Source organism: Gorilla gorilla, chromosome 5 (assembly GCF_029281585.2).
Source record: "Gorilla gorilla gorilla isolate KB3781 chromosome 5, NHGRI_mGorGor1-v2.1_pri, whole genome shotgun sequence".
NCBI classification, from domain to species: Eukaryota; Metazoa; Chordata; class Mammalia; order Primates; family Hominidae; genus Gorilla; species Gorilla gorilla.
Genome location: NC_073229.2, coordinates 51826846 through 51841479, shown reverse-complemented (window position 1 = coordinate 51841479; position 14634 = coordinate 51826846). Strand labels below are relative to the sequence as shown.

The 14634-nt window shown below is 56.8% G+C and overlaps 1 protein-coding gene across 12 annotated transcripts in view; it reads left to right on the top strand.

The window, feature by feature from the left end:
* The window catches only part of GRM4 (glutamate metabotropic receptor 4), a 126004-nt gene that overhangs the window by 44710 nt on the left and 66660 nt on the right, over positions 1-14634 (top strand). For 11 of the 12 annotated variants that reach the window (XM_055390208.2, XM_055390206.2, XM_019029566.3 and 8 more), the window contains one exon: positions 9317-9533. The exons of the other annotated variant lie outside the window; for it this stretch is intronic. In XM_055390208.2, coding sequence (XP_055246183.1) covers positions 9317-9533 — 217 coding nt within the window. The remainder of the gene's footprint in view (positions 1-9316; positions 9534-14634) is intronic. 12 annotated transcript variants of the gene reach the window in all.

Genomic DNA, 14634 nt, shown 5'->3' with positions numbered 1-14634 from the left:
GACAGTTAGCAGCATGGGCTCTGCAGCTAGTTCGAGTTCAAATCCTGGCTCAGCCACTCACTAGCTGTGTGAGCTTGGGCAAGTGACTTAACATCTCTGTACCTCAGTTTCAGAAAAATGGGGAGAATAAGAGGGCCCACCTCATAGGGCTATGGTAAGATTGAAGGTGTTAAGGTGCATGAAGCTACTTAGGACAGTTCTTGGCACATAGTAAGCACCCAGTAAGTGTTAGCTCTCATGATGATGAGGATTGCGTGTGTGTGTGTGAATCTAATTCAATACAATTCCGCCCCAACCAGCCTGTGATGAGTGTGAACTTGACACATCCATGCCCTTGAGGTGGAAATAAAGAAGAGTCATTCCTGTCTCTCCCAGAGCTGGAGCCTAATGTTTACCGCTCCCTGTGTCTGTCAGCATAGGTGAGGTGATGCTGCCATAACAAACAACCCTCAAAGCTCCGTGGCTTAAAATAGCATCAGCTTAACTCTTGCTGTGTGACGTGTCTATGGAGGTTGGCTAGGCACTCTACTCAGGGACCCAGGCTGGGCTGGAACAGTGCTCAGGGACCCATTGCTTACAGCAGCAGAGGAAATGTGTACCCTGTAGGTCTCACGACTGCAATTCAGTGCTGTGGGACAGAAGCGATAGACATGTTCTGCTTTCAGCTCATTGTCCAGAACTTTTCAAGTGGCCCCAAGAAGGCAGAGATCTTGAAATGTTTGGCTGATGGCCCTTGCCCAGCACCCAGCATTAGCTCTGTGTGTATTCATTCACTATTGATTGTCTCTCCCACTCGGATGTCAGCTCCAGGAAGGCAGGGATCATGCAGAGCACTCAGTGGGTGCTCAGTAAACCCTGGTCAAGTGAGTGAATTAATGAATGGCCTGACAGAGCTTTGGAAGAGCATGAGTGGATGCTGGGAGAGTGTATGGGGGGAGGCTGGTGGACACAGGAGCAGCTGAGGCAAAGGGACCCCATGGGCCTCGTGGCCAGTTCTACTGTCTTTGATAATAGTGCCTGCAGCCTAGGGCACTCTGACATGCACTCTCCATCACAGAGGGGAAACTGCAGATCATGGTGTGATAGGAAGGGGGCCATGTCGTGGGGGCCATAGGTTATAGGGGCAGAGGAGGGCCAGAGAAACCCTGGAACTGGGCAGAGGGGAGGTCCCTCTCCAGACCGGGGGGAGGAGCAGAGCAAGGGAGGCCAAGGGCCCTGGGGTGGCAACTGCAGCTTTCTCAGCTGCCAGGAAGAAGGCTGAGTCTGGGCTGGCCCAAGGTGGGCCCTCGCAGGCTGATCAATTGCACTGGAGCACAGGCCGGCCTGCCAGGGCCAGACAGGGGCACATGGTCAGGCCCCAGAGTGACCAGATGCTCAGGGCAGGAGTAGGCAGCTGGTCTAAATCCACAGAGCAGAGGAATAGATCTGATTAATGAGGGAGTCAAGTCCTGAGGTGAGTGCCTAGGCAGGGCTGATTCGAATTCCCGGAGGGTCTGTGGCGAAGGGGCTGGTGCTCCCCAGATGGCTCTGGTGGGTGTTGGGGAAGGCGGCATTGAAGGGGAAGAGCCCCAATGTGTGGCCCTGGAGGAGGCGCTGGGGCAAGGACAGACAGTCTCCCGATCTGGGGCCTATCCTGCTTCTCCCAAAGACCACCCAGTTGTGCCCACTCAGTCCCCTGCCCAGGTGCCCCCCGCCATTTCCCCTAGGCCTTGTTCTTTGATCACTGGGGACAGGGCAGCTCCATGGAGGGCGTGGGTGTGTGAGGCCTCCGTGGGGCTGTCCCAAGCTGTCTGGGTCACTCTAACCTTCTGCTCCTGAACCCAGCGGTGCGCATCAGGGATGGGCTTGGTCAGGGCTGAAGGCCAGGGACTGCTGGCATCCTCTCCATGTGCTGGCCCCACCCTGCTCCCTCTGCTGCCTCCCTGCACCCCCCTGCTAGTCCCCACTCTCTCTGTGGCCACATATAATTGATCCCCAATGCCATGAGTCCCCGCTAAGTGCCTGCTGCCCACCTCCCCTCCACCCCGAAGCCCCTGTCCTGGTTCAGGCAACATCAGCTACTGTCTGCTGTGCACTCACCACCTTCTCCTGGACTTCTGGGCCTGCATCTCCAGACTCTTCCCCTGCAGGCTGAGGGCCATCTGACCACCTGTACCCCTACTCAGGCTCCCTCCACAGCTCCCCTGGCTCCCAGGAAAGTCCCGCTCTCCTTGGCGGGGCCTGGGAAGCCCCTGTGGCTGGACCTCTGTGCGCAGACAGCCTGGTCCCCAGGCCCTGCCATTGTTTCCCTCACCCTGTGGCTCTTCCCTTGCCCGTGGGAGGTTGGGGGAAATCTTTGTTCTCCCAGCCACAAGCCTGACCCCCCAACTAGGCTGGTTATCTGAGTGTTATTTAAATCTGTGTCCTCAGCACCTGGCCAGAGGGGTGCTCAGGTGCTCTGTGAGGGGAGCCCTGGGGGGGTGCAGGTGAGACCGGCTCCCAGCCTACAGAGGGAGGGAGGGAGGGAAGGGCAGCTGGCAACCCCATCTCTTGCACCTCTGGGCACCCCCTCCCAGCCCCCACCCCCTCTCTGCAGCTAAGGCCCTGTGGGGGAGGCTGCACTGCTCAGGCCCCTGAGGGGTCAGGGTGGGGGATGTTGCAGGCAAGGCCTTTGGAAGCCAGCACTCTCCTCCTCTTTCTCTGAACCACACATTCCTGTCTGCCACAGCTTTCATGTTACCTAAAAGCATCACTGGCTTTTATCTGTGAAGCAAACAGCTGATGCTGAGAGCCGGCAGTGGAGGGCCTGAAGCAGCCAGGATCAGAAGGGCAAGGAGCAGGCAGCCAAGCCTGGGGCTTGTGCTGGCCCCGTGCAGGGTCCCCTGCTCCCTGGGGGATAGGGGCTGTGCCAGGCAGGTGGGGATCTTAAAGTCTGCCTGGGTCCTGGCTGGGCCTAGGCTGGTGGCCAGAGGTGGCTGCAAGATCCCAGCCTCAATCTGTGGTGGCCTGGCCTGGCCCATGGGTGGAACAGAAAGAGCAGAGTCAGCGAGGAGGGTGGGGCAGAGCTGGAGGCCTGGAGGGCATGCCCAGGAGGGTGGGAACATGGGCCGGAGCAGCTCAGTCAGCACCTTGTTTCTGACATCTCCTGGTGAGATACTCAGAGGACACTATCATCTCTCCAAGCCTCAGCTTCCTCATCTACAAAATGGGCACAGTGATCCTAGCCCTGCCTTTCTCTCTAATAAGAATATCTAGCATTTGCCCAGGGCCCCCATGCACCTGGCTTGTTCTAAGCACTTTTTGCATATTTGCTGATGCAGTCCTCTCTGTTGTGATGGTGATGACTTTACGGGGAAGAAACTGAGGCCCAGAGAGTTCACTTGATTGCCTAAGGTTGCACAGTTGGATAGCGAAGCTGGGTCACACAGCCCTGGTCAGGGCGGCTCCGATGGGTGCTGGACACTTACGTGCTGTGCCAAGCATTAGGGCAGAGGAGGAAAGGCAAGGTGCTTTTAACAGAAAAGGTCACAGGAAGAGGAGTGTGGGTTTTGTCGGGTAGCCCCTGGGGTGTCTGTGGTGATGGCCCTGGACGTCTGGTCACTTGACTTGAGCCCACTTGACTTGTGGGGGTCGTGGTGGGGATTTCAACCCTGACTGAGCTGAACAGTTTTGAACAAAGCTCCAGCCTTCAGAGACCCTGAGGACTGTGCTCCGGGTGGGCACTGAGACGCTGGACACATTCCCTGCCCTCCAGCATCCCCGTTCCACCTTTGGATGGTGTGGGATGTGGACCAGCTGCCCTCAGCGGGTTTTCAGATTCTGCAGTTCTGGGAACCAGTTACCCAGAGCTGGAGCTGTGGGCGTTCTGGGTCACCACCCGTGTGCTAGCTGGTATCAGCATGCCTGGGCTGGTTGTGTGAGGCTGCTGGCTGGGCCTGGGGCAGCCTGAGGGCAGATCCAGGCACTAAGCACACATGTGTGCCTGGATACACACATGCGCACACACACACAGGCATGCACACATGCTCACACAAACACAGGCATGCACCATGCTCACACACACACACAGGCATGCATACATGTTCACACACACACACAGACACGCACACATGGCCTTTGCACTGGCTGCTCCCTGGGCCTGGAACACCTTGGCCTCAAATACCCCTCCCTGCTGGGATCTTCACACAGACTGTAAAAGAGGTCTCTCTGGCCACTCTGCAACACTCCCCTGTTCCTTTCCTTTCTTTTTCCTCCTGGCTCCTCATCCCCACCTAACAGACTCAGAAGCTTATGATGCACCTCTGCATGACCTGCCTCCATCTAGATTGGAGCCCGCTGAGGGCGGTTGTCCATAGTCCATCCCCAGCCCTCAGAACTATGCCTGGAGGCCGTGGGTGTTCCATGCCTCTTTGTAGGAGGAATAAATGAATGAATGTGCGGGGCACCCATGTGCTCAGGACACACGCTCTAGCCCATGTGCCCACGTGCATGCACACACTCACACAGACACACACACACACACACACATTCAGATGTACTTGGAATCCATCTTCATTGTTGCTTAAGTCCGGAAGCAGCTTTTGTCTTTCCCCATGTGGCATGGATCTCCTTGTCACTCTAGAAGCCAGAGACAGAGGGAGAGGGAGACAGGTTTATTCATGCATCCTTCCACCCCTCAGTCACTCACCCCTTACCTCAGCTGAGGCTCTCCTGGGTGGTGGCTGCAGGCACACTGTGTGTCACTCCAGGGGGCCATACAACCTACCCCTCTTCAGGGGGCCCAGACAGTGGAGCACTTTTTGCACAAACACTTTCTGCTATCTCTGCTGATGTCTCCCAGAACGCAGTGGGTATTGACTAGTGTTTGGGGTGGGATCGGTCTAGTTCAACTCTGCATCTCTCCACGTGGCCTTGCCTGCACAAGGTGGGGTGCTTAGAGGGCCTGTTGAATTGATGAGTAGGCAGAGAATAGTAACACCGGGAGGATGTGCCTGGTGCCCTTGGGGCAGCCGCATTCAGTGCTGTGGGAGGCTAGGCCCCCTCTGGAGGATGAGGGCTCAGGGAGGGCTGCCTGGAGGAGGTGACATTTGAGTTGGGCCTTGATGAGCAGGGGGATTTGGATGTGGGAGATGAGGTCATGGACTCTGGGGACAGAGGAAAATAGACAAAGAGGAAGGAGAAAGGGACAGACAGAGGGACCTAGAGCAGGACGCCTGTGCTTGGTCAGGGGCTGCTGGAATCTGAGTTCTGACTCTTGCCCCATGAGGGTTTGACACAAGGTGCTGTGTCCCCAGCACCTGGAACAGTGTCCAGTGTACAGTAGGTGCTCAATGTGTTGGGTGAGGGAAGCAAAGGAGGCAGAGGGATGGAGCAGCTGGCACCAGGGCGGGCACCATTCCCTCCCTCCCCTCCTGCCGCTGCTGTTGGGAGAGGAGAGGAGCATTCTCCTCAGAGAATGTAAATTGCACATTCCCCCTCCTGCTCGGGCTGGGCTGCGCAGACAGTGGGAGTTGAAGAGACGTCAGAGCCCCACATGGGCCAGGTTGTCACAGTCACCTGCTTAGACGCAGACGTGGCTCCCTGCCCCCCTGTGGCGGCCCCTGACACCTCCTGCCCCCAATCCCTCCACTCCAGGGTGGGGCAAGAGAGCCTTGGAGAGCCCAATAGCATTCCCAGGATGTCCCTGTGACAATGACAATGACAACAATGAGACCATGGAGAGAGTGTGTGATGGGAGGGGGCCGGCAGAGAGGGAGAGTCCTAGGAGGTAAAGTCAGAGAGAGGCAAGAGAAGGCGATTGCTGCCAGAGGAGGTTTAGCGGGAGGAATGGCAGCTCCCCTAAGAGCTGACCCTTAGTGCTTACCGCCTGCCAGGCGCTGTCTGAGTGCTTTGCTTGAATTCCCTCATGTGACCCTCACAGCCTTAGGAGACAGCTATTGTAATTATTCCCACTGTGCAGCTGAAGAAACTGAGGCCGGGGAGGTGAAGTAACTTGCCCAAGTTTTTTTTCAGCTGGTGAGAGGCGGAGCTGGGATTTGAACTTAAGCAGTGTAGCTCCCCAAAGTCTGCTTGAAACTGTCTCCCTAGGAAGTGTGGGAGGGGCTGGAGCTGAGGAGGGAGGCTGCAGGGAGAGCAGACAGGAGAGGCTGGCAGGTGGACACATTGCAGGAGGCTGGCTTATCCCCGGGATCCTGTTCAGGAGCCTGTGATTCCCTCACCCGCATCTCAAAGTTGGGTCCTTGTTCCAGTGTCTCAGGAATTACTGGGGGAAGGTCAGGGGCCCATCCTGGGCTCTTGAAATCAGGGGTCCGGGGCTCTCCTGCAGGCTGACGCGCATATCCTGCAGGAGCACATGCTTGGCCCCCCACCCTCTGGGGGAATGCAGTGTGTGCCGTGGGCCAGGGCCCCACTCTGGATTTGGGCCAGGGTCTGAAGGCTTCTAACGAGCCTGGCCCCACAGGGGATGCCCGGACATCCATCCGTCCATCCACTGCTCACCACCTGTGCTGAGCACCACCTGGGCCTGGAAAGGAGCTTGGAAGGAGGAATAGGGATGAGTGAGAAGGAGCCATCTCATCTTGGGGGGGCCTCTGTTTCCATTTGCCGCCGGCTGTGTGGCCCGGGTTGAGCCCTCAACCCCTGCCGGGAATCAAGGACTGGTGGGAGGAAACACCAGAAGTAGGGACAAGCTTCTGATCAGGAGGGGCGTGGAGGCAGGCAGGTGATGATCGCTCCTGGCTAGGGCCCAGCAGAGGCCAGCAAGAGAGGTAAACAAAACACTTGTCTCTCAGGGACCTCCCCCCAACAAAGAACTAACCTCCCCTGCACAGTGTGAAGAGTGCAAAGGCTGAGAAACTGCTCTAAAACACAAGACTTCCTAAAAACAAACCAGCCATGACTCTAATACCATTTTCAGACCTCAAAAATAGCAACCTTAAAGTGAATTAATAAATATCCAATCAGAGCTCACATTTTAGAGGGTGCTGTTTTTATGCCAAGTGTTCTCCAAGGCAGAGAGGACTGGGCTAGTTTTCAGTCACTGCTGACAGAGCAGGCGAGGGGACACATAGATTCCGGTATAGTCGAGTGTGGTTTGCTTTCCAAATGGGTGGAAGATGTGCATGGTTCTACATTGGAAACCTACAAAGGGTAGAAGGTGAAAGGTCCCTACCAGATCCTGTCTCGGCCACTTGCTTTCCTCCCCTGAGGCAATGTACATGTTTTGTTTCAGAGCAGCAAGTATGCACCTCCCCTTTCACACAGTAAACAGCTTCCACCTGCATGTTGCCTCCTTATTGCTGTTGTTTTTACCCCAGAATATCTTGGAGACCCACCCAGAGCAGTGCCTGGAAATCAGCCGCATTCCTTTTCACAGCTGTGTAATATTCCTCATCTGGCTGGAACTTCTTTAAACAATCCCCTCTTGATGGACATGTGGGTCGTTTCCAAAGTTTTACTGTTACAAACAGTGCCAGTGGATAATGTAGTACATGCCATTTTATAAAGACAACAAGAGCTGCAGTGAGGGGGTTTAGGAGTTAACCCTTGGTTGCTTAGAAAATCCAAAAAACCAGTTAACTGTTTGCCCTAACCACATCCTCACCCGTGAAGGTCTCAGTGGTTTGGGCTTTTCCCACGGGAGGCGGAGAGCGGGCCAGCTGGGTGGCCGAGCTGGGCCATGCTTTTGGCAATGGACGTTCTCAGGGGAGGGTGGACCCTCACTGTCCGCAGTCAACTTCCTTATTGTCATTTGTCCCTTTATTAAGAGGCTGTGGGACCTACTATGCATTGACTCTCTCCATCCTGCTCTGCTCCAGCCACACAGGCCCCTTGCTAGGCCACCCATACACCACCTGCCACCCCGATGTCCCACCCCCTTATGCCACTCTGTGAGGCCTCATCGCTGTGGAGAATGGTCCCGGTCACTTGTTAGCTTGCTTGCTCCTCTCCTCCCACCAGAAGGAAGCTCCGTGAGTGTTTTATTCACTGCTGTCCTCAGCACTTAGGACATCATAGGTGCTCAATAAAGTCTTTGTTGAAGTGAATAGAGTTGAATGTCGGGATATCGAGGTGGGGCTTGTAGGTCGGCAGAACATCTGCCCTGTCCTGAGGAAGGGGAGCTGACTGGTCTGGGGGGTGGCCCCAGGGATAGGGACACACTAGGCTTTGGCCAAGTGGGCAACCACTTGCCAGGGGCACCCCCAACCCTCCTGTCCCCGGAACATTTCCCCACCCACAGTTGCCACTGGGCTGAAGTCTGGCCACAGGTTTCTTGGCCAGGATTGAATCTGAGTGATTCCTTAGGGGCATAAAATCTTAGTTTCGATGCCAGCCTGGATCAATATGCATTCCCCACCCCCGTCCCCCTGGACAACTGAGCGGGCAGAGGGCACACAGGAAAGAGGAGTGTCCCTGTGGGCCAAGCGGGGAGTGGAGCCCACAAGCCCTGAGCAGCCGGGAGAGCAGAGCAGAGCAGTGGGTGGCACCCTGGAGGGGAGGGGCGGAGAGGAGGGACCATACCCCTTCCCTGTCCTGGGGATGGTTGGGTGTATCTACAGGAGGCAGGAGGTCTGAGTCTCATCCCTGCCTGGGGAGGGTCCAGGTGGGGCCTGTGGAGGCGGGAAGATGCCCCGTGACTGGAAAGCACCGGGGCTGGGGCAGGGCCCTGGGTCGGCTCTGCCTTGGAGAGGCTGTGGGACCCGGCAGGCTGGTGACTCTCTGGGCTCAGTGTCCCCAGCTGCAGAGAGAAGGGACTTCTTGAAGCCCACCCCACTAGCTTCCTGGGCTTCCATCCTTGGGGTTGGAGTGGGGGACAGGGGAGCTGGAATCGAGGCTCCATCTCCTCTGAGCAGGGCACGAGGAAGGAGGCTGAGCTGGCAGAGAGCTGTGGGGACAGGGTCTGCTGGGTCCTGACCAGAGGAGCTGCCTGGGGACGTGGGATGGGCCACATGACCCCTCAGGGCCCCTCCCAACACCCAAATCCCACCCCATCCCCAGGCTGAATCATCTCACGTATGTGGGGATTTTCCCTGGGCTGGGATCTTTGAGCTCTTTGTGTAAATTTAGGCAGCCAGAGGCTCCCAGGGTGTATGTGTGTGTGGTGTACGTATGTGTGTGCCTGTGTGTGTATCTGTGTGTGGTTGGGGTGTCTTTGGGGACCCCAGGGAGGCCGGTTGGGAGACTTTCTGGAGGAGGAGGCAGCGCCCATGGGGAAGGGTGGGCTGTGGTGGTCCCAAGGCTGTGGGGACCAAAGGGAGGTTGGTGTGTAGGGGAATGGGGCTGGCTAGGCAGGGTGGGGGGCCAGTCGCCACCCTCAGCAGCCCCTCTCACCCCTCAGATACCCCAGATCAGCTACGCCTCCACAGCGCCAGACCTGAGTGACAACAGCCGCTACGACTTCTTCTCCCGCGTGGTGCCCTCGGACACGTACCAGGCCCAGGCCATGGTGGACATCGTCCGTGCCCTCAAGTGGAACTATGTGTCCACGGTGGCCTCGGAGGGCAGCTATGGCGAGAGCGGTGTGGAGGCCTTCATCCAGAAGTCCCGTGAGGACGGTGAGTCAAACGCCTGGCTGCAGAGTCATGCCAGGCTCGGGGGTGTCCCGGTACAGTGACCCACCAGGAGCTCCCAGCTGGGGCCTGATACAGGCTCTGACTGCCTGGCTGTTGCCAGGTGGGCCTCGGCCTCTTCTTTGAGCACTGTGGTTTGGTCCATGGCCTCACTGGGCTCTGGGTGACTCCAGTCAACGGCGACTGTGAGGCCTTTGCAGACGTGGGTGTGCAGATGAGGAGACTGTTGACCTCCCTGGTGCGGGAGCCTGCGGGGCGGCCGCTCTCCTCACAGCAGAGGAAGGGATGGGGTGGGGATGAGGGGCCTTGTTTAGAGGGCTGTCAGGGACTCAGGTGATGGGCGGACAGCCAGGCAGGCTCTCAGAGGAATGAGGAATTTGGAGCCCCTAAAATTGACCTGTCTGTGGTGGGGGTGAGGGTGGAGGGCCGCGGGTGGTCTGTGCTGGTTTGGGCATCAGTGAAGAAGGTGTCCCTGTGGGTGGGGTTTGAGGAACTCTGGCAAGTACTTATTCTCCTCGAGGTCTCCCCCTCGTACCCTGATGCCACCTTCCCCCATTAAGCTTGCTGAATTGCCTTAAATTGCTGTCCTCAGATGCTCTGTGATAAAGCTTTCGGGTGTCCCCAGCGATAAGTGGCTGAGCAATAACAAGGGTTATCCCCTTGGCAGGTGACTCCCACCTAGCAGGGCCCGGGAGCAGGCCCCTGGCTGGGTCTGTGCTGCTGCTGGTGCCCTGAGAGGGCTGGCTGCATGGGCTGCAGCTGTGGGCATCTTGGGGCAGCAGGCAGCCCTAGGCTGGGGGCCTCCACCTGGGCTGGGGTGAGCCAAGAGGGGACAGCTCCTGGGGGGGCCGTGGGGCTGAAGGATGGTGCCTATGACTTCCTCGGGGCCCTGTTGTGTGTGGGGGAAGTGGGGAGGCCCTTCTCCCTCCTGGCAGACCCACCTCCTGCAGAGAGGGCCCATCTGCCCTGCCCCTGGTCTCTCCCAAGGCCCTGCCTCTACACAGCTCACCAGTGCCCGAGACCTTGGGTGATGGCGTCTGTATATTTATACCCTCATGGCCTCCGGACTCTAATTGCTTTTCCTAAGGACTACAGAGTGTCCAGAGGCTGCCGTTGGTAACACCCCGTGGGCATAATCCTGCTATAAATCTCGGATAAGCCCCTTTAATTGTACAGCTGAAGCTGCTTGGGTGCCTCCACCTGGTGGAGGGGGCAGCGGGGCGGCGGGAAGTGGGGCAGCACTGACTGATGGCTGAGGCTCCAGGCTACTCCCCACTCCTGCAGCCTGGCAGAGCAAAAGGAAGCAGAGGTGAACAGGACTCCACTCCCAGCTCCAGATGGGCTGGCAATAGCACCTGGGAACCCTGGCGGACAGTGTCAGAGCCTCCGAGCCCCAGAGCCCAGCCCCTCCCTTGGGCCACCCACATGTCCTTTCCTCCTTTGCTCAGACCCAAGACCTGGGCACCTACCTCTGGACAGCACCTCCCACTCTGCTCTGCTGGCTCCTTTCCTCCTCTGTGGCTTCAACTCTTCCCCAAACCAACCTCCTACCTTTTCTGTTTAATGCATGACCTCTGCAGGATGTAGGGGCAAAGGTATAGGATGGGGGAAGGGATCAAGGGCCCTGAGTCTCCGTGTTCAGTTGTGTTCAGTCCCTGCCCTGAGGGACCTCAAATCCACCCCCAGTGCTCATGCAGGCCTCCCTCTGTGCCCAGCGCCTGCTGTCCTGGGCAGTCCTTCCTGCCCTACGAGGTAGATGCTGCCTCATCCCCATTTTGCAGGAGAGGAAGTGCAGGCACAGAGAGGCTGAATAATAGCTAGCACCAGGCCACACAGCAAGTAAGAGGTGGAGAAGGGATTTGAACACAGGATGGCTGGCTCCGGAACTAGAGGTCTCACCTGTTTCTGTACTCTTGTCTTGTCTGTCTTCTGCCATTTGCGTGCTCACTGAGACCCACATGGGCCAGCCCCTGTGCAAGTGCTAGGGTATGACAGGGACACACAGGCACACCCATGTACACACAGCCTGGAGGGACAGGAGAGGCATGGGATGGGGGTGGGGTCTGGGCATTGTGTTTTGGCTGAAGGTAAGCCTATTGTTTAATTTTTTTTTTATCAACATCTAATCAAGTATTGGGCGGTTAGAAAAAATAAAGTCTACTCAAGATTTTTTAAAAGGACTTCATGATCTAGAAAAATAAAATTTGCCATTATGTGAGGGCCTCCAGCTCGGGGCACTCCTGTCCTGGCAGAGGCGCCCCTCACAATACCTGCCACACCCCATGCACCGTCTGTACGTCCCCGAGGGCCTGGCTTCCTGCTTGGCTGGGCCTCCCACGTCCCCAAACTTCCAAGGCCACTGCATGCCAGTGTGCAACATCCTACGGGGGCCTGGCCAGGGCAGTTTAGGCAGCTAGGTCTCGTCGTGCAACCCAATAAATGAAATTTGATTTGGAGGAACATCTTTTAGTGGGTGAAAAGAAAGGAAGAGAGAGAGAGAGAGCCGCACTCCAGCTGGCCAAATTGAAATCAGAATTGAGCAGCCAGTAGAAAGAGCCCGCTGTACCTTGTAGCCTAATCCCTGTGAAAGATTAAAGATGTCTTTGGCCGTATATTGTATTGATTCGTACTCTGAAGTATAAATCATCTGTGAGTTGCTCAGAGGAGCATCAGGGAGGGGAGTGGCGGGGAGGGCATGCTGGCCAGGCTGGGATGCATGTTGGAAGTGTGGCGAGTGAGTCCTGGGTGCCAACTGTGTGCTGGTCTCTGGGTCCTTCAGAGGAGCATGACTATGCCCATTTTATAGATGGGGAAATGGAGGCTAGAGGGGGTGGGTCACTTTCCCAAGGCCACAGAGCTAGAACCTGGAGAGCTGGGATGGGAACCTGGCTCTGTCCTGCAGGTGGGGAGCCTGTAGGTGGCACCTGGAGTGGCCCAATACTGACTGGGCCACTGGCACCAGGCCTAAAGGAAGCCCTGGCACTGGCATTCCCCATTCCCACCCTTGTCTACACATGCTCTGGGCAATCCTGTGGCCCTTGACTGAGCCCTGCCTGGGCCAGACACCCCCTATGACTATTACAGATCCTGGTAATAACCATGTGGCTAGGTGAAACACCCGTGGGCTACGTGTTTTTTTCCCATTTTGCAGATGGGAGAACTGAGCCTCAGAGAAGTGATGTGGCTTGCCTAGGGTCACACAGCCAGGTGTCAGAGCAGGACTTGGAGCTAGGGCTGTCAGACCAGGTACTCTACCTATACACCCTGTCTCCTCCAGCTTGCATTGCAGAAGCAGCGGCAGGTGCTTAAGAGGTCAGGCTCCTTCAGGCAGACCCGTGCCCTGGCTCGGATGCTGATTGGCTGTGCGGTCTTGGGAAAATCATTTGGTCTTTCTGGGCTCAGTTTCTTATCTGTGAAATGGGAATAAAGCAGGGTATAAGAGTAAAATGTGTGGTCGGGTATAGTGGCTCACACCTGTAATCCCAGCACTTTGGGAGGCCGAGGCAGGCGGATCACGAGGTCAGGAGTTCGAGACCAGCTTGGCCAACATGGTGAAACGCCGTCTCTGCTAAAAATACAAAAATTAGCTGGGAGTGGTGGCACGAGCCTGTAATCCCAAGCTACTTGGGAGGCTGAGGCAGGAGAATCGCTTGAACCTGGGAGGTGGAGGTTGCAGTGAGCCGAGATTGCGCCATTGCACTCCAACCTGGGTGACAGAGCAAGAATCTGTCTTAAAAAAAAAAAAGGAGTGAAACGTGCTCCTGGCACATGCAGGTGGGAGCTCAGGAATGCGCACTGGAGGGTTTGTCAGGGTCTGGCTGCCTGGGTCCCAGCCCTACCTGGGGCCTGGCTAGTCCTGGGGAGGCCTGGGAAGTGCTGGGCCCCGTGCTATGCCGTAAATGGAGATACAGGTGTGTCCAGGGATGGGGCTAGAGACAAAACTACAGGAGCCCAGGCTAGCCTGGTTCTTAGGGGATGGCTGGTCTGGTGGGGAGAGGGCAGCAAGGTGAACTCCAAAGGCAGCTAGGCCAGGACGTGTGTGTGTGTGTCTGTGTAGGGGTGCATGTCTGGGAAGTTCTGGTCATGTGACTGGCAGGCCTGCCTTGGTGGGGATATCTGTAGACTGGGCCTGTGTGTGTGTGTGTGGGGGGGGAGGGGTTGTGTGTGTGTGTGCGGGCACGTGTGGACCTTCTGGCTGCAGCCAGGACTCCTTCCTCCCTGTCAAGGCTGAGGCTGCACCAGGGAAAGGCAAGGAGGCTGCCCTTCCCTCCCGGGCTCCTCTGTAGCATCACCAGGGCTGGATTAGACATGCAGAGCAGGCCTCGCCTGGGCTCTGGAGATAATGCCAGTGAGTCACTGAGGAGGGAGAAAGGCAGGAGGTGGCAAGCGGGTGGCACAGACGTGGGCACAGATGTGGTAGGCTTTTTTTTTTTGAGATGGAGTCTCGCCCTGTCACCCAGGCTGGAGTGCAGTGGCGTGATCTCAGCTCACTGCAACCTCCACCTCCTGGATTCAAACGATTCTCCTGCCTCAGCCTCCCAAGTAGCTGGGACTACAGGCATGCACCACCATGCCTGGCTAATTTTTGTATATTTAGTAGAGACGGGGTTTCACAATGTTGGCCCGGTTGGTCTTGAATCCCTGACTTCAGGTGATCCACCCGCCTTGGCCTCCCAAAGTGCTGGGATTACAGGCGTGAGCTACCGTGCCTGGCCTTTTTTTTTTTTTTTTTGGAGATTGGGTCTCACTCTCTTGCCCAGGCTGGAGTGCAGTAGTACAATCACAGCTCATTGGAGCCTCAACCTCTCAGGCTCAAGCAATCCTCCTGCCTCAGCCTCCCAAGTAGCTGGAACCACAGGCATATACCACCATGCTCGGCTAATTTTGTTTTCATTTTTTGTAGGGATGGGGTCTCACCATGTTGCCCGGGCTGGCCTCAAACTTCTGGGCTCAAGTGATGCTCCCACTTTGGTCTCCCAAAGTGCTGGGATTATAGGCATGAACCACTGCACCTGGCCCAGGCCTGTTTTAAGTGCTTTGTACATATTACCTCATTTAGCTCTCAAGACAGCTCCATTATACCAAT